Source organism: Sphaerodactylus townsendi, linkage group LG11 (assembly GCF_021028975.2).
Source record: "Sphaerodactylus townsendi isolate TG3544 linkage group LG11, MPM_Stown_v2.3, whole genome shotgun sequence".
NCBI classification, from domain to species: Eukaryota; Metazoa; Chordata; class Lepidosauria; order Squamata; family Sphaerodactylidae; genus Sphaerodactylus; species Sphaerodactylus townsendi.
Genome location: NC_059435.1, coordinates 78,794,249 through 78,816,937, shown reverse-complemented (window position 1 = coordinate 78,816,937; position 22,689 = coordinate 78,794,249). Strand labels below are relative to the sequence as shown.

The following is a 22,689-nucleotide window of genomic DNA, read 5'->3' as shown; positions in this document are numbered from 1 at the left end:
CTCTGGCAGTGTGCATCGCTCTGGTCCCCGCCGGCCAGCCACCTGACCCCCCACCCCTCCAGGCAAGAAGAGAAGCAAACCTGATACTGAGGCGGCTCCAGTTCCTCCCAGGCGGAAACTCCACTTGGACACCACAACACTATTCAGAACAGAAACCCAAATCCAAGAAGTGGCACATCTGCACATCCAAAGCACCCAAGCTCGAGGGACGGGGGTGGGGCACAAGCTCAACGCCGCCCCCAGCCCAGATGTGCGTTCCCTACCCCCGCCAGTAGGAACAGAGACACCGATGACAGGCAAGCTGGGGGCCGGGGGCCTCATCGCTTTAATGGCTTTTCCTATAAAACCCCTCCCTCCCTCCCTCCCCGCTCAGGTGCTGTTGGCCTGCTCCTGTTCGAAGAGGGCCATGGCCAAGTGTGAGCGGGAAGCCAGCCCCTCCAAGTTGCTGAGGATGCAGTGGTGATAGAGCTCCTCGCTCAGCCGCGGGTCGCAGCTCCTTGGCGCGTACTTTTGCACTAGCCCCGGCTCCACAGCCCGGAAGAGGTGCAGCTCCGAATAGCGGAGGAAGACATCGAAGACCTCCAAGCCCTCCAGCACCTCGTCCTGGTCCAGGATGTCGGCAGCCAGCTTGGAGCGGGCGGCCATGTAGTCCAAGTTGTAGAAGCAGGCCTCGGCAAAGACGTGCCGGTCGAAGTGCCCGTCCCGCAGGAAGTCCGCGCTGGAGGAGGAGGCGGCGGCGGCGGAGGCGGCCTGCTCACCTCGGTAGGTCAGCGCGGGGTTGAACTCCTGGAAGTGCACCGGGAAGAAGACCTGCCAGCTGCTGATGGCGTTCATGCGGCAGTGGTTCAGGACCTCCCCCGTCACCTCCGTCCAGACGCTGACCAGGAAGAAGAGCGTGTCGACCGGGTGCTTCTTGGAGATCACGTCCATCAGCTTCACCTGGGAAGGGACCTCCGTCTTCACGCTGATCCAGGGGATCTTCACGTCTGCATAGCGCTTCTCCAGCTCAGCCACCATGGCCTTGACCCCCGCAAAGACGTCCACCTGACCAACCCGCTGGGCATCGTAGGGATCGTAGATGAAGAGCAGCAGGAGCCAGGCGTTGTCGTGCGTGTCCAGGGCGTTCATGGCGAATGTGTCGAGGAAGCTGCCCACGAAGTCCCGCTCCTGCACCGTCAGGGGCAGCACCAGCTGCACCCGGGTGGCCTCCGTCACGTAGGGCATGGGGATGATCTCCACCTTGCTGAGGGGGCGCAGCAGGCTCACCCGCTTGGCCAGCAGGTGCCGGTGCCCCTTCTGGGTGGCCGCCTCCAGCAGCAGGTCCAGCTGGTACTCCATGCCCCGGGTAGGATCAAAGCGGCGGTACCCGTTCAGCAGCTGCCGCTTGTGGAACCGCAGCCGTGGCTGGTAGCGCCGGTTCAGCTGCTCCAGGGCCGCCTGCAGGATGTCCGCCACGTCCGCCTTGCTGGCTCCCACCAGCTCGCACTTGGGGGCCCCGCTGGGGCAGGAGAAAGAGTGCTGCTCGGTGAAATACTCCCAGCCGATGACCTCGAAGCGGGACTTAGGCACGAAGGGAGCGCTGATGCCCACGGGCCACGCCAGGCCTGCCTCGCCTGAGGGCATCAGAGAGGTCAGGTTACGGATCTGCACCTGCCGGGAAGAGGAGACCGGTTCGGTCAGCATCGGCGTCCTCTGGCTCGAGTCATGACTGCCCACCTGTGGCCCCCAAAGCCATCCAGCTCTTTCCCACCCCACCCCACCCCCCACGGGACCAGGCCGACAAGGTTGGCTTTGGGAAAGCCAAAGGCCAGGGGGATGCTGTGCAGGACACACCTGAGACAAGCACACACCTGCTGAGGCAACAAAAATGTGTTTGCTGACTACACGTCACATCCTCAGGTGCACGAGGTGAAACTTCAGCCAACAGAAATATATCAAAAGCTGAGGGGGATGTGGGAGCCGGGAAAAGAGGCCTTTGAAAAGCCACAAAACCCAAGAGATGTTGGTGGAGACGTTCCTAAGCCGTAACTCTTCTACCACCTGGGCTCTCAAACTTCCTCTTCATGACTCTGCCTACATTTCTGTCAATGGTGGTTTCTCCTACCTACGGCTTCCAGTCCACACGTGCTTCTGCAATAAGGCACAGCGGATGTCCAGGGCGTGTCTGTATCCCCTGCCCACTGTGGGAATTCATAGCAGGCGGAGATGCCAACTGCGCCCCTTCCCGTCAAGGGGGCCTCCTGGGCATACGCCCTGCTGGAACAACTGAGCTACTCCACTGCGACAGAAGCAGGGCGTGCTCCTGACGACACTCAGCAGGCAAAGTGGGGGTGGGCTACATGGCCCCTCTGCGTCTGCCCCAACGAAGAGGACTAAGCCCACAAGGGGCACTGTTTGCATCAACCCATTAGCCTTTGAGATGCCGATCAGCCCCCTTTTGTCAAAGCCACACGAGGCAACACCTTCGACTTCCTCTCGGCAGGTCCCCCCCACCCGCTTTTAACCATCCCGTGCACAGATGGAACGGTGTGTCCAGGAAAAGGCCCTTCTTCCACCTCACCTCTACCGCCCCCTCCCCCTCCCCCCCCACGCCAGGGCCCAGGTTGCTCTCTGCAGAACTGAACTGCCGGCGGTTTCTCAAACCTCCTGCCAGCCGGGGAATGAAAGAGAACTGGCACCAAGTCTCTTAAATCAGAAGTCAGCCGTGCCCCCCCTCCCCCCACCCACGGCCTGCCCACCCTCCCCCTCCCCCACCCCACCCACTACCTGCAGCTGCTCCATCTCTTGGTAGGTCTTGTCCAACTGGATCCTGCTGAACTGCTTGTGCAAACTGTACATGAGGGAGGGGTCCGTGACGGGGTAAACAGCAACCGTCCCCCAAAGCCCCCGCCCCTCCTCCTTCTCTGGGTCTGCGTTCTTGGCCAGCTCGTGTGTCAGGTACAGCTGGCCCTGGAGGGAGAAAGGAGAGAGATGGACTTCATAGTTCTCTGTCCTGGTGGGGGCCAAAACGTCACCAGTTTCTGATGAACACCCCACACGACCAAGGTAACCCCCACCCCACCCGTGATTTTAGGTTCATGCCTTTGGCAAAGAACGAATAATAACCCTCCAGCCAGCCACACTGGGCTTCCCTCCCCCCACTCCTGGGTCTAGTCTGGGGGAGGGATGGCAGGCACCCCCCCCCCTTTTGAAACACTCTGGACGGACGGACAGACAGACTCTCCTCTGCATTGGTGACCAAAAGGTCTTCTGCCTCGAGGAAGAGGCTCACGGGAAGCCACACCAAATGGAGGAGCCAGCAGCAAAGCAACTGAGCTCGGCTGGAGGGGGGTGGGGTGAGGATGTCCTTTCACCAGATCCTCACAACAGACAAAAGGAAATGCTTCTTTCCACAGCAAGTGATTCGAATACGGCACTCGCTGCCCGAGAATGTGATGATGCCCACAGACGTGGTCTGCTCTGAAACAGGGTTAGACCGATCTGTGGACAGGAGGGGCTGCCCGAGGCCACGGGGACTAAAGTTTTTCTGTTTTGTTTTTCTGCCTTTTGCGAGTTTCTTCGCTTGAGCCAGTGAGACGCAGGCATTTTTAAAAAACTTGGTGGTGCCTTCCCTAATGTGGGTGGTACATCCTGCCTGGACTTCGATCCGCCGGAGTGAACAGTCCCCTCGTTTTTATCAGGTTCTCTCTTTTGAAATCCAGTGTTATCACTTTAGACCTTTGGGCAATTTCCCACTGGCATGAATTCTGAATTTAATAGCACCGTGGCCACTGTTTCGCTCATCCAATCACGGCCATCTAGTCGTCCAACCGCCTCCTCCATCCGGGATCCGCAGGCCCATTTCACTGCTGCATAACTCTTACTGTAAACGTTTATCCTAATATCTAGTAGTCGGAACCTTTTTGCCTGCAATTTAAACCCATGGTTGTGAACCGTGCCCTCTGCTTCTCACAGCTCCCTGCCTCCTTCTAAAGCAGTGGTTCCCAAACTTATTTGGCCTACCGCCCCCTTTCCAGAAAAAATATTACTTAACGCCCCCTGGAAATTAATTTTTTAAAAAGTTTTAATAGCAATTAAACAGAAAGATATATGTATTAATGTTTCTACCTGTGGCCATCACCGCCCCCCTGGATCGCTGCAGCACCCACCAGGGGGCGGTGGCGCCCACTTTGGGAATCACTGTTCTAAAGCGACAGCCCTTCGAGAACTTGAAGAGAGCCATCGCGAGAGCCCCCTTTGCCTCCGCTTCGCCAGGCTAAACATTCCCAAGTCCCCCAGCCTTCTCTGATAGGGCTCCAGGCCCCGTGCTCTGCACCCCCTCCCTCCTGTCCACATCCTCCTTGAAGAGAGGGCTCCAGAACTGTACACGATACTCCTGGTGCAGCCTGCCCAATGCAGTGTACAGCAGGACCACGACATCTTGCGATTTGGATGTTATGTCCCAATCGCGTGAGCCTTTTTTGTTGTTGCACCACACTGGCTGCTCATATTTAACTTACAATCCACTCACACCCCCGCCCCCCAAGATCTTGTTCACACACACACCGCTACTCAGAGGCTTATCTTCACATCTAGTATGCCTGTGTCTCATTTGTGTTACCTAGATGTGGAATATGGAGCGTCGAATTGTACCTTGTTCACATCTGCTCACTTTTTCAGTGCAAAAGTATCTACAATCTCGCATCAGGTCTGGCCCAACGTGCAGCCATGTCTGGTCTCCAGCAACCTTGTTTCTATAGCGTGACTCAAACACACGCTTGTCCAGTCAACATGAATACATTTGGAGTCACCTGGCATTATAACCATTTCTGCTGTAGTCACACCTCTCACTTCCTGCTCCACCTCAGTATCTGCCTGGGGGGTTTTGATGTGGGGGGAGGGTCTCGTTTTCTTTAGCTTCCCACTCCCCTTAGCTATGGCTGGTGATTACCTAGCGGCGGCTCATTCACAAAAGCTGCGGCCACAAGCAACCTGACGGCTTCTTGGCGGAGTCACAAGACCCGGGGCTACATGGAGTCTCCCAGGCTGCCCTGCATGAAGCTCTCGTTGCTTCCTGGTTCCAAGCACGACCCTTGAGCCTGCTTTATATCCACTGCGGTAACAGTTCTCCACAATGAAGCCAGAAGCTGGAAGGGCATTCATAGAGCGGCAGAGGGCCTTTGCGCCTGGCAGCAACCCACGGGCTGGACCAAGCCTCCCTCTCAGCGCAAAAACAGAGCAGTCCCCAGACTGACCCCCCGCCCCCCAGCAACAGCAGCCACAGCCCCGCCTTGGCCAGGGGAGGTACCTGATGCTGTGAGACGCAGCTGACGCCCAGGAAGTCCACAAGGCACCGCCCCAGCCACTCGTCCGGGCGCACGCTGAGGATTTCGTTGCGGCAGCTGTCCAGGTAGGGGTGCAGCTTCAACAGCAGACTGCGGGAGAGGAGATAGCCAAAGCCCCCGTGGCAGTACCGGGCCCGTTCGTCCCCTCCGATGAACTCCTCCGCCCGGCCCAGGTAGATGTCCTGGCTGATGCTGAGGTGGCTCACGAGGGCCTTGACCTGCTCCGCGTGGGCGTAGGTGTCGTCCTGCATGACGAAGAACCAGTCGAAGTCGCTCCCCAAGTGCTGATGAATGTAGCGCATCGTCTCGTACATCAGCCAGACGGGGCGCTCGTCGCCGTGGGAGACCAGCGTCATGCCGTGGGGCGTCTTGGCGCTGCGCAGGCCCGTGAAGTACAGCAGGTGAGAGAAGTGGTGGCCCACGGTCTTGTTGACGGCCACAGCCAGAGTGTTCAGGGTAGCCTTTGAGCTCAGCACAGCCACAAGGAGGCGCTCACGGAAGCCCAGCTCCGTCTGGATGTACCGTGTCCTGCAAGATAGTGATGGGGTGTTCAGCCAGCCCTCCCGGGGCCCTGGAAGGATGGCGCAGTCCCTATCACAGGGGGAGGTGTGCTTTTCCACACCTAGGGCTGGCACTGATCAGGCTGCCAGCAGCAGCAGCGGCGGCAGACCACACAGCCAGGCGTGGTGGGAAGGGTCTGCAGTGGTGGCCTCACGAACTCCCTGCGTCAGGGGGAACCCACGGATCCATCCATCCGTGCAGGGCAGAGGCACCAACCTCCACCGCAAGATCAGCAGACACTGCCTGCCTGTGACCGGCAGGCCCAGGCCCCAGCAGCAGGGGCGGGGGAGCAGGCGGCGGGGGAGGGGGCACGCAAGACCTCCAGGGCTCGCCTTTGTGCGGCTAACTGAGGCCGTGTCTTAAAGGGGCAGGATCCCTTTCTTCCCGAAGCCCCCCCCCCCCCCAGCCGCGCCACTTTCTTTAAGCCAAACTCACTACGGGCCTCAAACATGCACAACTTCAGAGGGAACACCTGGCAAGGGGGGGGGGGGCTGCATGCATCGCCCCCCCCCCCCCAGCAACACAGCAGGCATTCGCCCCGCGACTGTCAGGAAATGCCCCAGGCGGCCTCTCTGGGGTGGCCCCGTGCCATCAAGGCGGCAATGCCCACGCGCAGCAGGGCACCCCACCCCCACCCCCACCCGCCGCGGCCCTTCCTCCTCCTCCTCCCCCTCCCCCTCCTCACCGGAGCACTTTCTTGTGGGGCTTGCTGGGGTCCCGGGAGTAGGGGACGATGCGGGGCCGGAAGTCCTCTTGGCGGGGGCCCCCGGGGGGGGCGGCGGCGGCGGGCGGGCGGCCGTCGGGGGCCAGGCAGGGCTCCCCCCCTCCGCCGCCGCCGCCCTGGCTCCAGGAGACGCGCAGCAGGCTCAGGCTGCAGCCCAGCGACAAGCCCAGCAGCAGCGGCAGCGCCGGCCGGAGGGGCCCCAGCAGCAGCCTCGCCGCCCCCCGCATGGCGGGCGGGCTCAGCAGCCTCACGACGCCGCCCGGCCCCGGCGCCCCATCTGCACCGGCCGCGCCCTCCCCGGGGCCAGCGAGGAGCCGGGAAGCCGCGGGGGGGGAGGGGAGGGGGGGAGGGGAGGGGGCGGCCCGAGACACGCGTCGCCCGGGGGCCGCAGACACGCGCCGCGCTCAGACGCGCCCTTGAGCCGCCGCCGCCGCCGCCGCCGCCGCCTGGCAGGAGGGAGAGCGGAAGGGGCGGACTCCATTTCCCAGGGCGCCGCGCGGCGGGCGCGGGGCAGGCCGGGTCCGGGGCGCCCCCTGCCGCCGGGAGCCTCGTTTTCCCAGCGGCCCCCGGGGCCCGGCGTGCGGTGACGTCGCGGGCGGTGATTGGTGGCGGCGCCGGAGGGGGCGGAGCGTGCGCACGCGGCAGCAGCTGTTCTGTTGCGACAGTCGAGGAGCCGGAGCCGGATCGGCGCGGAAGAGCCGCGGACGCCGCCAGCAGCCGCAACAACAACCCGGTGGGGGAGGCCGGAAGGGAGCCGGGGTCGCCCACACCTCGGGCCGGGCCGGGCCGGGCCGGGCCGGGCCGGGCGGGGCGGGGCGGGGCGGGCCGGGCCCGGGAGGGAGGGCGGGCGGCCGGCTTCCCCCCCCCCCGCCGCTCCCCCTGACCGGCCCTCTCTCTCCCCGGTTCTCGGCGCAGGCCCCGGCGGGCGGAAGGAAGGGAGGGAGGCAGGGAGGGAGGCGAGAGCGGCGATGCCGTCGGACCTGGCCAAGAAGAAGGCGGCCAAGAAGAAGGAGGCGGCCAAGGCGCGCCAGAGGCCCAAGCGCGGCCCCGAGGAGAATGGCGAGGCCGACCTGGAGCACAAGCGCGACTCGGGCGACGCCGACGCCGGTGAGCCCCTCCCTGGCGGGCCGTGACCGACCGGGGAAGGAGGGAGGGGGCAGCGCCCACGTGGTTGGGGGTGGGCGGAAGCGGAAGCGGCCTTTGGGGTCCCTGTTGGGGGGGCCCCGCCCCCCGCCCCCCTTGACCGGCCCTCTCCCGGCAGCAGAGGCGGAGGCGGCGGAGGTGGACGCGGCGGCCCGGGCGCTGGAGGAGTTCGAGCTGAAGAAGGCGGCGGCGCGGGCGGTGACGGGGGCGCTGGCCTCCCACCCCAACAGCACCGACGTGCACATCATCAACCTCTCGCTCACCTTCCACGGCCAGGAGCTGCTCAGCGACACCAAACTGGAGCTCAACTCCGGCCGCCGCTACGGCCTCATCGGCCTCAACGGCACCGGTGAGCCGGCGGCAGGAAGGAGCCCTGCCCGTGTGCGCATGCGCCACCCCCCCCCCTTTCCAGCAGGACTTCCCGCCTGAGGCAGCTTTTGGCTGTTGCCTGATGGGGGTTTTTTTTGGGGGGGGGGGTTGACTTGCAAGACCCTTGGTGGGTTTTGACGAGAGTGGCAGGAAGTTCTGGGGTTGGGGGGCCTCTGCAGCGCCCCTTTCAGCTCTCCTATTCTTTCCAGTCTGGTGGGAGGAGGGTGTTGCCCTGGGAGTGTGGGAGGCACCTGGCACCAGAGGAACCCCCCCTCCCCCGCCCCCTGGTCTGCAGATGATACAATCAGATCCCAAGCCCACACTTGGATCATGCAGACTGCTCTGCTCTGATCAGCTGGCGTCTTCCTCCGGCACATCTAGGAAAGTCCATGTTGCTGTCTGCCATCGGGAAGCGGGAAGTGCCCATCCCAGAGCACATCGACATCTACCACCTGACACGGGAGATGCCGCCCAGCGAGAAGACGCCCCTGCAGTGCGTCATGGAGGTGGACACAGAAAGAGCTATGCTGGAGCGGGAAGCCGAGCGGCTCGCTCACGAGGACGGTAATAGCCAGGGCTCCCTCGGGTGCCCCTGAGGAAGGGCAGTGTGCTTTCCTGGAGGATGTCATGTGGGGGGGGGGGGAGCAACAAGGGAGTCTGCAGAGGGGGGAAGAGGCGGTCTGAAGCCGCTGGTTGTTTTTCCTCCCTGTCTTGCAAAGCCGAGTGTGAGAAGCTGATGGAGCTGTACGAGCGGCTGGAGGAGCTGGACGCGGATAAGGCCGAGATGCGGGCCTCCCGGATCCTCCACGGCCTGGGCTTCACCCCCTTGATGCAAAGGAAGAAGCTGAAGGACTTCAGCGGGGGCTGGCGGATGCGGGTGGCTCTGGCCAGGTAGGCAGCTGGCGGGGGCTGCTTTTCCCCCCCACCCCGGTCTGCTGGAGAGGATCCGCCTCCACGCTGCTTGCTGCTCTCCTCTGCAGGGCCTTGTTCATCCGGCCGTTCATGCTGCTGCTGGACGAACCCACCAACCACCTGGACCTGGACGCCTGTGTGTGGCTGGAGGAGGAGCTGAAGACGTAAGTGGAGGGGCAGCTGCCGAGCTGCCCTGGGGTGGGTTCCAGAGCACATCTCCCCCGGCGTTGCTGGCCGCTGCATCTCCTGAGGCTGGGCTTGGCTTTGCAGGTTCAAGCGCATCCTTGTGCTGATCTCGCACTCCCAGGACTTCCTGAATGGGGTCTGCACCAACATCATCCACATGCACAACCGCAAGCTCAAGTACTACACGGTGAGCCGGGGGCCGGCTGGAAGAGGGGCTTTGGGCTGCCCTGGAGGCGGAGGAGGGGCCTGGCTGGCTGGCTGGGAGTTGCCTCCCACACCCGATTGTGGGCCGGAGCTCCAGGGCAGGCAGTGGGGGTGGCCGGACTCAGCGCTGCTGTGCGTCTCCTCTTCCTCAGGGCAACTATGACCAGTATGTCAAGACGCGCCTGGAGCTGGAGGAGAACCAGATGAAGAGGTTCCACTGGGAGCAGGACCAGATTTCCCACATGAAGGTAGCCCCTAACCCTGCCCTGGCTGGGTTTTGGACCTTGGGTTTTGGGCCTTGGGTACCTGCTTGGGGTGGGGGTGGGGGGCTGCCCTGCCTTCCCTTTCGTGGCAGGTGGGCAGCACTGGTACAGTTCTCTGTCGGGCCAGCAAATGTATTTTTGACCCCTTCAGAACTACATTGCCCGCTTTGGTCATGGCAGCGCCAAGCTGGCCCGGCAAGCGCAGAGCAAGGAGAAGACGCTGCAGAAGATGATGGCCTCGGGGCTGACGGAGCGGGTGATCAGCGATAAGGTGGGGCAGGCCGAGATGGGGGGGGCGGTGCAAGAGGACAGAAGCGGGGCCTGCTGGGCAGGGCAGGCGTTGCCCTGTGCTTGCCGACCTGCAGGCTCACCGGGCTCCTCTTTCTCTCTAGACGCTCTCGTTTTATTTCCCCTCCTGCGGGAAGATCCCGCCGCCCGTCATCATGGTGCAGAATGTGAGCTTCCAGTACAGCAAGAATGGGGTGAGTGGACGTGGTGGGGGTGTTGGGAGAACATATCTCAGGGAGTGGCCTGCTCTAGCCCGCCTCTCTGTGGTTTTAGCCTTTGATTTACGCGAACCTGGAGTTTGGGATTGATTTGGACACACGGGTGGCACTGGTAGGACCGAACGGAGCTGGCAAATCAACTCTCCTCAAGCTTCTCACGGGCGAGGTGAGTGCCCCTCTCTCTCCTGAGTTCCAGGTGGGCTGTGGAGGAAGCGGGGTGCTGGGCGGCGGGGGGGGGGGCTAGTTTCTGTGCTCACTGGTTGTTGTCTTCCCTCTCAGCTCCTGCCTACTGATGGGATGATCCGGAAACACTCTCATGTCAAGATTGGTAGATACCACCAGGTATTCTTGTGGGGCGTCTGCCTGATCCTTAGTTATCCTTTTAGACCCGGAGGGATCTTTCTCCCTGGCTGCCTCTGGGGACTCCTCCCAAGCAGCAGTGCCAGGATCTTGCCTAGAAAGGTGCCAGATCCGCTGCCGCTTTGAGGGCCTGCTGTTTGGTGTGTGTGTGGGAGGACCTTCATCCCACTCTCTTCCCTGCCTGTAGCACCTACAAGAGCAGCTGGATTTAGACCTTTCCCCCCTGGAGTACATGATGAAGTGCTACCCAGAGATCAAGGAGAAAGAGGAGATGCGCAAGATCATCGGCCGCTATGGGCTGACAGGAAAGCAGCAGGTGGGTCGTCTGCCCGTCTCAGGCTGCCATGAGGAACCCTGCGGCTTTGGTTGCGATTCCTGCATAGAGGCTTCCAATGGGTGACCTCATTGTGGCTGCTGGGATCTTCTTCCAAGATTTGTTCTGGAGAGCTGCGGGGGGGTGGGGGGGCGTTGAGGAGAACAGCTCAGCTTTGGGACTGGAAAGAGGCCTCCACCCCTGCCCCGCCCCCTTCTTTGCCCAGAAATACAGTGGTAGTTCCCTACACACACACCCCTCCATTACGCCCGATCTCCTGCTCTGGGCTCCAGTCTCGCCCCCGTCTGTTCTGGACAGAGCAGGCTTCCTGGCTGCCTTGCCCCGCAAACTCGAGAGGGGGGGTGGGGGGGCACCTTCTCTTGCAGTCAGTTCCAGAGAAGCAGCTCAGGAAACTCCAGTGCACAGTGCTCCCTCTTTGGGAGAGAGGCCGGCCGTGTGGCTGAATAAGGAGATGTTCACGGGCAGGCTGGGGAGGGCAGCCAAGAGGGGGGCAGCGGGGGAGATGTCCTGCTGCTGCCGCCAGGGCTGTGGCTCCAGGGGCTCCGCCACGTGGGTAGTTTGGGGTCTGCTGCTGGGACTTCCGGTTGATAGTCCAGGCCAGGGGGTTTGTGCCTCAGCCAGGGGAGCCTGTGCTGGTTCCTGGCGGGGCCCACAATTCAGACCCCTGACAGGTGTGGTTCCATGGCTCAGGTGGGGAGGGGGAGGCTTTGGGAAGAGGGAGGGGGCCGGAGCACTTGAGATGCTGCTCAGCCATGGACGCTGCCCTTTCCCCTGCTCTTCTGTACCTTTAAGGGGTCCGAAGTGGCTTCACAAGCACCTTGGGAGATAGGTGGCACTGAGAGGGCTCAGAGAGGACTGTGATTGGCCGAGGTCACCTAGCAGGAGGAGGGAGGAATCCAACCCAGTTCACAGGATTCCAACCCAGTTCACTGTTTTTAACCCCTGCCCCACGCTGACCCTGGCTGAAGGATCGGGTGGGGGTTTGTGTCAGGTGGGGTCCCTGGACACACAGTGGGCTAGCCTCCTGAAACATCTGGCTGGAAGCAACACCCTGCTCTTCCTTTCCCTTTGCGACAGAAGGCCAGACGCAACCCCTGGGCCACAGCCCTTTGGTCCCGCTCTCGGCTGCGGGGGGGGGGAGCCTGCTGGACATTGTGCCGCAGTGCTGGAGCAGGTGTGTCCTTACCTGGCAGGTCAGCCCAATCCGGAACCTTTCAGACGGGCAAAAGTGCCGCGTGTGCTTTGCGTGGCTGGCCTGGCAGAACCCTCACATGCTGTTCTTGGATGAGCCCACCAACCACCTGGACATTGAGACGATTGACGCCTTGGCAGACGCCATCAACGACTTCGAGGGGGGCATGATGCTCGTCAGCCACGACTTCCGGCTCATTCAGCAGGTTGGTTGGAAAGTGTGTATGTGGGGAGCGGGGGGGGGGGGGGGGGGGGTTGGGTTAGGGCAGCCAGTATAGCTGGAACAAAACTGGAGTGATATGGTCTCTCTGGCCCACCCATTCTGGCCCACAGCATTCTGTACACATTGTAACTTCCAGGTGGTCTTCAAGGGCAGCCCCACGTACAATGAATTGCAGTAATCTAATTTAGATGTGACTAGGGCATGCACCACAGGGCCAAGATTTTCCACACCTAGCACGTGCCAAGGCTGGGCACTTTTTATCCAGAGGAGGCCTGGACCCAGCAGCACCCCCAACCCAGACTCCTGTTTCTGTAGGCAGGGGGGGTGCAGCCCCACCCAGGACAGCAGGTGTCCAGTTTCTGAGGTCAGACCTTCCATTCACCAGAAACATCTCCATTCCGTTAGGATTCTCTGCACTCTGTTCACCCTCTTCCTTCCCAGACCTGCTTCTGGGCTCCCGTTCACGGTTTCCACAGAGGTGGTGGGAGCGCGCAGCAGAGCGGCAGGCCATCCACGTTATGACAGAAGCTCAGCCGCCATCCTTGCTGCCCTGTGGCTTTTTATAGACATTAAAAAAGGCGGGGCAGGACAGAGCAGAGCCTGGCAGATGGTTGCAAGTCAGAAGCCAAAGGGCTGAGTCCTCCACCCCACCCCGCATACTATGCTTTGAAACCTACCTTCCAGGCAGAGCAGGGCCTCCTAATCAGCCCTAACCCTGCCGGGGGGGGGGGGGGGGCGGAATGTTCGGAAGAGGTCCAGAGCAACGGACAGGGTCCCATAAAACCACCAGGGCTTCCGAGGCCCGTGACCATGCCTGAAATCAGGTTGGAATGGACCCAAACCATCTGCTTCATCCCAGAATCTCTGAAGCTGGCTGGTCCCCGCTGGTTCAGCCACCTTGCTCAAGAAGGGAGCATCTCAGACTGGCTTTTCCAGGCTGTGTGGCCGTGGTCTGCCGTGCCTCTGAAGAGGCCAGCCATAGATGCGGGTGAGGCGCTAGGAGTGAAAACTACCAAGCCACGGCCACGTAGCCCAGAAAACAGCCTGTGGATTCTGGCCATGAAAGGGTCCTGCAGTATGTTGGCCAGCAGCGGTTCAACTTCCGTCCTCCAGAGTAGGATTTTTCAGGCGTAGGCACACCTTTGCCTGCTGGGGGCTGCCCGGCAGATCGGCAACCAGTTGGTGGGCGGAAGTGCCCGTGAGTGGCGTCCTCTGGAGGAGCAGCTCTTCCATGAGATGCCTGCCCTGCTTGCGTCTCCCCTCCCCTAGCGGAGGTGCTGGAGGCTGCGTGGCCAGGCCGGACCCCTCCTGGAGAGCAGGCTGGCTTCTCAGACCTCCACTGGGATATTGCCCGTTCCTTGAATTGTGCCTGCAGGGCTGCCAGTGTACGTTCTCCCACCCAGGTGTCACGTCACCCTGGCGCTGTTCACCTATTGCAGGCCCCAGGCAAAGTGCCCGTTCCTGTATTTCAGCCATGCAGTGGCTTGGGGCCAGGGGACTTGCAGGGCCCGCCTTCCTGTGGCGTCGTCCCCTCCTGCTGAGAGTCTGTGGCCTGCCCAGAAGTGATTGCAGGTGGGGCTTTATGAGACTTGCCAGGCTGCTAGATCCCCGGATCCCTGCTCAATAAATGGACTCTGGTATAAGAACATAAGAAGGAGCCTGCTGGATCAGACCAGAGTCCATCTAGTCCAGCTCTCTGCTACTCGCAGTGGCCCACCAGGTGCCTTTGGGAGCTCACAGGCAGGAGGTGAACGCAGTGGCCTTCTGCTGCTGCTGCTGCTCCCGAGCACCTGGTCTGCTAAGGCATTTGCAATCTGAGATCAAGGAGGATCAAGAATGGGAGCCATAGATCGACTTCTCCTCCATACATCTGTCCAAGCCCCTTTTAAAGCTATCCAGGTTAGCGGCCATCACCCCCTCCTGTGGCAGCATATTCCAAACACCAATCACACGTGTGAAGAAGTGTTTCCTTTGATTAGTCCTATTTCTTCCCCCCCCCCCCCCAGCATTTTCTGCTGCCGGGGCACCCAGGCAAGGGGCCGCTCCTCTCAACTGAGGGGTTCCTTCTTCCTTGAGCTGCTCTGAGTCTTATCCATGTTGGTCAGTTTTGCTGGATTTTATGCCCTGGCTAGTTGTCAGAGGAGGGTTTTTATTGGAATGTTGTTATTACTGGGTTGTTTTATTGCCATTTGTTTTTTATTGCATGCTTGATACTCTTTAGTTGTTGTCAGCCTGCTTGAGCAGGTCTGGAGAGGCGGCCTGCACATGTGGTAACTAAATGAATAGGCGGCAAGTCTTGACACCCCTGAAGTAGCCCAGGTTGCGGTGGGATGTCTGGATGCCCTGGATGCTGAAAGCAGAAAAGGCAGCCCCTCCCTCCCGACCTCAGGATCGGTGCAGGTCCTCCTTCGAGGCGGTGGCCACCCCTCGGCCTGGAAAGGGGGTCACTCTGTCTAGGGTGGGCTGCAGGCCACAGACGGGAAAGAGCCCTCTGCTGCGGGAGGGGGTTGGGGGGCTGTGAGAAGGGCAGCGGCAGGTGCTTCGGAAGCTGGCCAGAGGCGGCCCCACCACAAAGGCCTCGGCCCACATGCAGAGTTTGGGGTTCCTTGGTGAGCTGCTGAGGAGCTTTTCTCCCACCCCGGATGCCAGAACTTGGGCTCCTGGCAGTGAGGGCAGAAGCAGGGACATTTGTCCACAGAAGGATTTGTGGGATTCGCTGTGTGGAACCTCCACCGGCTCTAGTTGGCTTTTGAAAAGAGAGATCTGTCAGCAGTTCTGATTGGGCAGAAAGGTGAGATATGCATGTTGCAAGAAATGAATGGTTAGCTTAGCCTTGACAGCTACGAGAAGCCTCTGCATTCCTGGGCAATCTGTCTTGAGAACACCAGCAGCCGAGACCAACTTTCCTGTAAGCCACATGGGTGCCACGTTGGTTCCATGTAGATAAAGGGCTGCCCAGCATGGAGGGCTGCCCAACACTTTGCAACTTCTGCGCAGCAACTGTGAACACTTAGAGGGACCGGGAGTGACGGGTTCAACAAGGTGGAGGAAAAGAGATCCTACCTAAACATCAGGAAGAACTTCCTGACCGTCAGGGCTGCTGGACAGTGGGATTCGCTGCCTCGGAGCGTGGTGGGGTCTCCTTCTTTGGAGGTTTTTAAAGAGAGGCTGGATGAACATCTGTCAGGAGGGCTTTGATGGTGTGTTCCTGCACTGCAGGGGGTTGGACCTGATGGCCCTTGGGGGTCTCTTCCAACTCTCTGATTCTATGACGACTGGCCAAGACCTGTTTGTGGATTCAAGAGTACGCAGGGGCTGGGGGGCTGGGCTCTCAATCCTGTGTGTATTGCAGGTTCTTCTTGGCTCCCCCGCTCACAGTGGCTGGTTTTGCTTGCAGCCATGGAGGAAGTCCGTTGTTTCCCCAGTGTTTGGCCATCCACGGACACGCTGCTTGGCCTGCCAGGGAAAGCCCTGTGTGTACTTGAGGGTCTTCCAGCGGGCCAGATCTCTCCCTCCCTCCCTCTCCCAGTGTTGTTTCGGCTCAAGACACCAGAGGGAAGGCTGTTGTTGCGGCCTAAATTGAGCACAACTTAATGCCTGGGATAGCCCAATTCCTGTGTGTGTGGTGCCACATCCGCCTCCACTGTTCAGAGCGGATGAGGGCCTTCTCCAGCAAACTCCCTTGTTCCTCCCTTCCTTCAGGTTGCGCAAGAGATCTGGGTGTGTGAGAAGCAGACGATCACCAGGTGGCAGGGAGACATCCTGTCCTACAAGGAGCACCTGAAGTCCAAACTGGCCGGGGAGGAGCCACAGCTAACCAAGAGGACCCACAACGTGTGAGCTTGGCGGGGCCAGCTGGGGCCACCTCTGGGGACTGGGGGCAAGCCCCTGGCCCGGCTGACCAAACCCACCACCCAGCAGGAACAGACGACTGCGGCTCCCCGGCCCACTCCGGCGCCTCGCAGCCGCTTCTTCCATCTCTCCTGGCCAAGTGCTTGGATCATCTCCTCTCGGCCGCCTCCAGGCTCTGCTGACTGTGTCCCCCTCTGCCTGTGTAGCGGGACGCCCTCCCTGCCCTCTTCAGTTTGTGTGACAGCGCCCACCCCACGCTTGCCTGCCGCCACCCAGGCATGGAGCGCCTGACTCCCCACTTCAGTCTCTGTACTTTGCTTTCCTTGGGCCTCTGTTAGTTTTAAACAGTTATTTATCCATATACTTGCCAGATCTGCCCAAGATGTTATGAGTAAATAAAGATGAGGGGGGCAGGGAAAGCTCCAGTGTTCCTGCCTGCTTCTTCTGGGGACGGGAGGGGGGAAGCAGCGGGGGCCCTGATGGAGCTCCCTTCTTTCCCATGCACCTGGAGCGCTGACTTTTCCAGGCTATCCCTTAAGGGGCTGGATGGCCAAACGGAGAAACGTCACGAAGCCTTCTGCCTAGGCATTGTGGGATTTCTGGGGTTTGTGGCCATGCAAATAAATTTCCACCTGGAGGCATGCAAATAGGCCCCACCCCTCCCTAACCGTGAGATGAGCAAAACACATACCCTGCCACACAATCTCCACACTGCCACAAAGTGAAACACACACGGCTGGTGACCTGAAGATTCCAACCGTGGATGTGGGCGAAACGTTTAGAGCAAAAACTACCAGATCACGGCCACGAAGGCCCACCGCAGCCAGTTGGCAACACAAAGGCTCTTGAATTGAATAGTTTTTGTCTGACACCTGCTTTCCGCAGCCTAAAAACCGGTCCCCAACACTGTGCTTGTGAGCGCACACAAACTGTGCTTGTGGCGTGCACACAGTGTTTTCAGAAGGGGGGGGGCTTTTGTGCAGATGGAGATTTGATTGGTTGTGCAGATTTTATCAAACTTTGTGTTGACTGCAGCTGCCACCATAGCATGAGAATCTTCCCCATGTGACTCAGTGGCGGCAGCAGCAGCTGCGGCCCTGTTATGGCTGGCTCGGTCTGCTGTGTGTGTGCTCCCCCCCCAAAAAATGCTGTCTCAGAACCCCACAGCTCGGCCCAGTGAGGCTGGGAACTCCTGATCTAAAAATATCTTGGTTGCGTGGTGACTCCAGCAGCATGGGCTGGGGCTGCAGAGTGGTGCCGCATGACTCGGTCCCAGGGTCCCGAGTGGGGGGGTGAGATCATTTCAGGAACAAAAGGATGCTGCGGGGGGCGGGGGTGCTGCCCTGACCCAACATGACTGCTCTTGGGGGAATTGTGAAGGAAGTCACAGCAGCAATCATGACGTTGAATGAATCCTTTATTGTTACTTCCTGATCCTGACCAGTTGTGCTTGTGGTTTGGTCAGGGGATCTGTCCTAGTTCAAGGTGAGGCTGGAGACTTATGCTACAGCCAATCCCCTGAGAAAGGCTCACGCAAAAGGCGTCAGAATCAGGAGATAACAATAAAGAATTTGGTTGTGGTGGGTTTTCTGGGCTGTGTGGCTGTGGTCTGGTAGATCTTCCAGACCACGGCCACACAGCTCTGAAAATCCACCACAACCAGTTGAATCCGGCCATGAAAGTCTTCAACAACACAATAAAGAATTTATTCAGCACCCTGATTCTTTCTGATGCTGCTGCTCTCCTGTGAAGCAGGCAACTATTTGGTTTACTACAAGGGGGCAAAAAAATGGAAGCAGACCCATTATGTGGGGAAAGAATGCTTCCCATCTCAGAATCGCGGGGGGGGGGGGGGGGCTGCTCTATGCTTGAACTGAGCTCTGTGGCAAGTGAAGGGTAGACTGGGCTGACCAGGTGCACCCGTAAAGGGCCCACCTGGGGCTCCCCTGCCTCCCCCCCGCACGGTTACCCTCACAGCTGCAATGCGTGTCCTATTCCCATCAAAGGAGCCTCTGAGGATCTCAGCACTGCTGCCACCAAGCAGAGGTGTAGCTACCATGGGGACATCCGGGGACAAATGTCCCTGGCACCCACTATTAGGGCAGAGAAAAATTTGGACTCATTTCTAATTTTTTTTGTATTTTTAGTGTTTTTACATTGTTGGCCAGGAGGGGGCACAGTTTTTAGGCTAGTGGCACCAAAATTTCAGGCTATTGCCAGACATCTTAATGGTACTAGTTAGGTTTAAGAATAGGGGATAGTTATGGACCCCCCAGCGGAGAGCCTCCCAGCCACAGTAGATGGGGCTACCCTTTTGAGGGTCCATAACTTTGGACCCCCTGAACCAAACTTCACTTAACCTTGCTGTGGTCAGTGGAAAAGATCCTGTCCCTCCCAGTACTAATGGCTTAATTGAGCTCTTAGCTAAGCAGGCCTTTCTAACGTCCAAAACCTTTGAGCTCCTGCTGACTAACTTTGCCTCCCTAAACACCAAAATTGAGGCTCTTCTATCCTCCTTTACCTCAGAAGAAGCTAAGTCCACATACTACAATAATTCTGATCCCCAGACTGCATCTTCTCGAGCTCCTGCTTATTCATCTCCAGACTGCATGAACTCCTCTATGTCTCTGGTTCTCCAGAAACACCAGGTGGCAGTAGCAATAGGAGACACTAAGTCTAACCTTGGCAAATGGTCTAATCGCCATAGAACAGTGATGGTGAACCTTTTCGAGACCGAGTGCCCAAACTGCAACCCAAAACCCACTTATTTATCGCAAAGTGCCAACACGGCAATTTAACCTGAATACTGAGGTTTTAGTTTAGGAAAAATTGTTGGCTCCGAGGCACGCGTTACACGGGAGGAAGCTTGGTGATAGTCATGGTTTTAGCGAGTATTCTTTTGAAATTCAGGTTCTCTTAGATACCATGGACTACACTCCCACGCCCGCCAGCATGGAAATAGGCGGTAGGCTCATGGGAATTGTAGTCTACAACACTGGAGGGCCATAGTTTAAGACCCCTGCTTTGAAGCAACCGTGCAATGCTTCGAAAGGGTGAATCACTTCAACTTAGAGGGCATAAGCACCAGAAGCACCCCACATTTATAAACTCTAGCGACGCGTCTACAGAGGCTCTGAGGCTACCTTCTGGCACCCAGGCTAGGTTGGGCCACCACTGCTATAGAATTAGGACTTTCGAGCAAACTGCTGAACTGTGACCCGGCGGAAGTCTCAGATCAGATCATTTGAACACCTACTCTGTATTACAACAGTCATCACAGGATGATCCTCTACAGCCACTTCCCAACCACCAAACTCCGGTGGAAAAATGTTTTCTTTTTTTTTGCCCCTCTTCTTCCCCCCCCCCCCCCCCCAGCATTTTCTGCTGCTGGGGCACCCAGGCAAGGGGCCGCTCCTCTCAACTGAGGGGTTCCTTCTTCCTTGAGCTGCTCTGAGTCTTATCCATGTTGGTCAGTTTTGCTGGATTTTATGCCCTGGCTGAAGAAACAGAGGAGGGTTTCATTGGAAATGTTGTTATTACTGGGTTGTTTTATTGCCATTTGTTTTTTATTGCATGCTTGATACTCTTTAGTTGTTGTCAGCCTGCTTTGAGTATATGTCTGAGGAGGCTGGCCTGCACCACAGTGGTGGTAACTAAATGAATAGGCGGCAAGTCTTGACACCCCTGAAGTAGCCCAGGTTGCGGTGGGATGTCTGGATGCCCTGGATGCTGAAAGCAGAAAAGGCAGCCCCTCCCTCCCGACCAGGTGACTGGCAGGCCCTTCGAGGCGGTGGCCACCCCTCGGCCTGGAAAGGGGGTCACTCTGTCTAGGGTGGGCTGCAGGCCACAGACGGGAAAGAGCCCTCTGCTGCGGGAGGGGGTTGGGGGGCTGTGAGAAGGGCAGCGGCAGGTGCTTCGGAAGCTGGCCAGAGGCGGCCCCACCACAAAGGCCTCGGCCCACATGCAGAGTTTGGGGTTCCTTGGTGAGCTGCTGAGGAGCTTTTCTCCCACCCCGGATGCCAGAACTTGGGCTCCTGGCAGTGAGGGCAGAAGCAGGGACATTTGTCCACAGAAGGATTTGTGGGATTCGCTGTGTGGAACCTCCACCGGCTCTAGTTGGCTTTTGAAAAGAGAGATCTGTCAGCAGTTCTGATTGGGCAGAAAGGTGAGATATGCATGTTGCAAGAAATGAATGGTTAGCTTAGCCTTGACAGCTACGAGAAGCCTCTGCATTCCTGGGCAATCTGTCTTGAGAACAATTAGCAGCCGAGACTAACTCTTCCTGTGGCTGCACATGGGTGCCAGCATGTTGGTCTCCATGTAGATAAAGGGCTGCCTGAGTAATGGAGGGCCAGCTTTCTTCCAACACTCTTTGCAAATCCTACGCAGCAAACTGTGAAATAATTCTAGAGGGACCGGGAGTGGACGGGTCTGGCCAAGGTGGGAGGGGAAAAGAGATCCTACTCTAAACACACACAGCCAGAACTTCCTGACCGGCTGTGGGCTGCTGGACAGTGGGATTCGCTGCCTCGGAGCGTGGTGGGGTCTCCTTCTTTGGAGGTTTTTAAAGAGAGGCTGGATGAACATCTGTCAGGAGGGCTTTGATGGTGTGTTCCTGCACTGCAGGGGGTTGGACCTGATGGCCCTTGGGAGTCTCTTCCAACTCTCTGATTCTATGACGACTGGCCAAGACCTGCTTCCAGTGGGATCTGGCAGCACGTGAGGTTGGGGGGCTGGGCTCTCAATCCTGTGTGTGTGGCTTTCTGCAGGTTCTTCCTTGGCTCCCCTTCACAGGCGTGGCTGGTCTTGGCTTGCAGCCATGGAGGAAGTCCGTTGTTTCCCCAGTGTTTGGCCGTCCACAGACACGCTGCTTGGCCTGCCAGGGAAAGCCCTGTGTGTACTTGAGGGTCTTCCAGCGGGCCAGATCTCTCCCTCCCTCCCTCTCCCAGTGTTGTTTCGGCTCAAGACACCAGAGGGAAGGCTGTTGTTGCGGCCTAAATTGAGCACAACTTAATGCCTGACAGTTCACCCTGTGTGTGTGTGCCATAGATCCGGCCCTCCACTGTTCAGAGCGGATGAGGGTCTTCCTCCAGTGAAAACCTCTGTTCTCCTTCAGGTTGCGCAAGAGATCTGGGTGTGTGAGAAGCAGACGATCACCAGGTGGCAGGGAGACATCCTGTCCTACAAGGAGCACCTGAAGTCCAAACTGGCCGGGGAGGAGCCACAGCTAACCAAGAGGACCCACAACGTGTGAGCTTGGCGGGGCCGGCTGGGGCCGCCTCTGGGGACTGGGGGCAAGCCTCCCCACCCGGGCTGGACTGAAATGCACCACCCAGCAGGAACAGACGACTGCGGCTCCCCGACCCACTCCGGCGCCTCGCAGCCGCTTCTTCCATCTCTCCTGGCCAAGCGCTTGGATCATCTCCTCTCGGCCGCCTCCAGGGCTCTGCTGACTGTGTCCCCCTCTGCTGTGTAGCGGGACGCCCTCCCTGCCCTCTTCAGTTTGTGTGACAGCGCCCACCCTAATGCTTGCCTCCTGCCATCTAGTGGCATGGGAGCTTACCTGACTCCCCACTTCAGTCTCTGTACTTTGCTTTCCTTGGGCCTCTGTTAGTTTTAAACAGTTATTTATCCATATACTTGCCAGATCTGCCCAAGATGTTATGAGTAAATAAAGATGGGGGGGGCAGGGAAAGCTCCAGTGTTCCTGCCTGCTTCTTCTGGGGACGGGAGGGGGGAAGCAGCGGGGGCCCTGATGGAGCTCCCTTCTTTCCCGGTACGTCGCAATTCCTGGAGCGCTGGATCTTTCCAGGCTATCCCTTTATAGGCTGGATGTACAAACGGAGAAAACGCTACGCAGTTTCCCCTGCCGCCCAGGCATTTCGGGATTTCTGGGGTTTGTACCGCTGCAGCCAAATTTCCACCTGGAGGCATGCAACAGGCCCTAATCCTCCCTAACCGTGAGATGCAAAACACACATACCCTGCAACACAATCTCCACACTGCCACAAAGTGAAACCCACACGGCTGGTGACCTGAAGATTCCAACCGTGGATGTGGGCTGCAACGCTTAGGAGCAAAAACTACTGTGATCACGGCTACGATGGCGCTTTCTCCACCTCGCATTTAAAGGCTGGCAGTTCACAAAGGCTCTCCTGGAACTGGAGTAAGCCTTTGTCTGACACCCGCTTCCCGTGAGTCGCAAAACTGGTCCCCTAACATCTGTGCTTTGTGGAGCGCATTATCAAACTGGTGCTTGTGGCGGGCGTACACAGTAAGTTTCTGTGAAGGGGGGGGGCTTTTGTGCAGATGGAGATTTGGATTGGTCAAAGCAGATTTTATCAAACTTTGTGCTTTTGATCGCAGCCGCTACCCCTATAGTATGGAGAATCTTCCCTATGTGACTCCAGTATGCAGCAGCAGCTGGGCGGCCCTGTTGCGATATTCGGTCTGCTGTGTGTGTGCTCCCCCCCCAAAAAATGCTGTCTCAGAACCCCCAAGGTGCCTGCAGGCTCAGTGAGGCTGGGAATCCCTGAT

The 22,689-nt window shown here is 59.0% G+C and overlaps 2 protein-coding genes across 4 annotated transcripts; one reads left to right on the top strand and one right to left on the bottom strand.

The window, feature by feature from the left end:
• Positions 1–302: 302 nt before the first annotated feature.
• Positions 303–8,119, bottom strand: CHPF2 (chondroitin polymerizing factor 2). 2 transcript variants are annotated; one of them, XM_048510944.1, is made up of 4 exons: positions 8,016–8,119; positions 5,288–5,852; positions 2,767–2,949; positions 303–1,650 (listed from the first exon to the last, which is right to left on the bottom strand). In XM_048510944.1, the coding sequence occupies exons 2-4, from the start codon at positions 5,678–5,680 to the stop codon at positions 370–372; spliced, it is 1,857 nt and encodes a 618-aa protein (XP_048366901.1). In that variant the 5' UTR covers positions 5,681–5,852; positions 8,016–8,119; the 3' UTR covers positions 303–369. The 2 variants fall into 2 exon arrangements, with proteins under 2 accessions (XP_048366901.1, XP_048366900.1); XM_048510943.1 differs by lacking the exon at positions 8,016–8,119 and adding an exon at positions 6,571–7,121.
• ABCF2 (ATP binding cassette subfamily F member 2) lies at positions 7,193–16,572 on the top strand. Of its 2 annotated transcripts, none has more exons than XM_048510946.1 (15): positions 7,193–7,342; positions 7,525–7,716; positions 7,874–8,101; positions 8,503–8,685; positions 8,841–9,012; positions 9,102–9,197; positions 9,304–9,406; positions 9,576–9,671; positions 9,838–9,957; positions 10,079–10,168; positions 10,248–10,358; positions 10,472–10,534; positions 10,740–10,868; positions 12,080–12,283; positions 16,003–16,572. In XM_048510946.1, exons 2-15 carry the CDS (start codon positions 7,578–7,580, stop codon positions 16,138–16,140), a joined length of 1,872 nt encoding a protein of 623 aa, XP_048366903.1. In that variant the 5' UTR covers positions 7,193–7,342; positions 7,525–7,577; the 3' UTR covers positions 16,141–16,572. The 2 variants fall into 2 exon arrangements, with proteins under 2 accessions (XP_048366903.1, XP_048366902.1); XM_048510945.1 differs by having other exon boundaries at positions 7,871–8,101.
• Positions 16,573–22,689: the final 6,117 nt, after the last annotated feature.

Excerpts from the sequence above, each read along its gene's own strand:
- ABCF2 (XM_048510945.1), top strand. The coding sequence starts at position 7,578 with ATGCCGTCGGACCTGGCCAAGAAGAAGGCGGCCAAGAAGAAGGAGGCG. Across the intron at positions 8,686-8,840 it reads GCGGCTCGCTCACGAGGACG|CCGAGTGTGAGAAGCTGATG; the intron begins GTAATAGCCAGG and ends TGTCTTGCAAAG. Across the intron at positions 9,013-9,101 it reads ATGCGGGTGGCTCTGGCCAG|GGCCTTGTTCATCCGGCCGT; the intron begins GTAGGCAGCTGG and ends TCTCCTCTGCAG.
- CHPF2 (XM_048510943.1), bottom strand. The coding sequence starts at position 6,836 with ATGCGGGGGGCGGCGAGGCTGCTGCTGGGGCCCCTCCGGCCGGCGCTG. Across the intron at positions 5,853-6,570 it reads CCCCACAAGAAAGTGCTCCG|GACACGGTACATCCAGACGG; the intron begins GTGAGGAGGGGG and ends ACTATCTTGCAG. Across the intron at positions 2,950-5,287 it reads GCTGCGTCTCACAGCATCAG|GGCCAGCTGTACCTGACACA; the intron begins GTACCTCCCCTG and ends TTCTCCCTCCAG.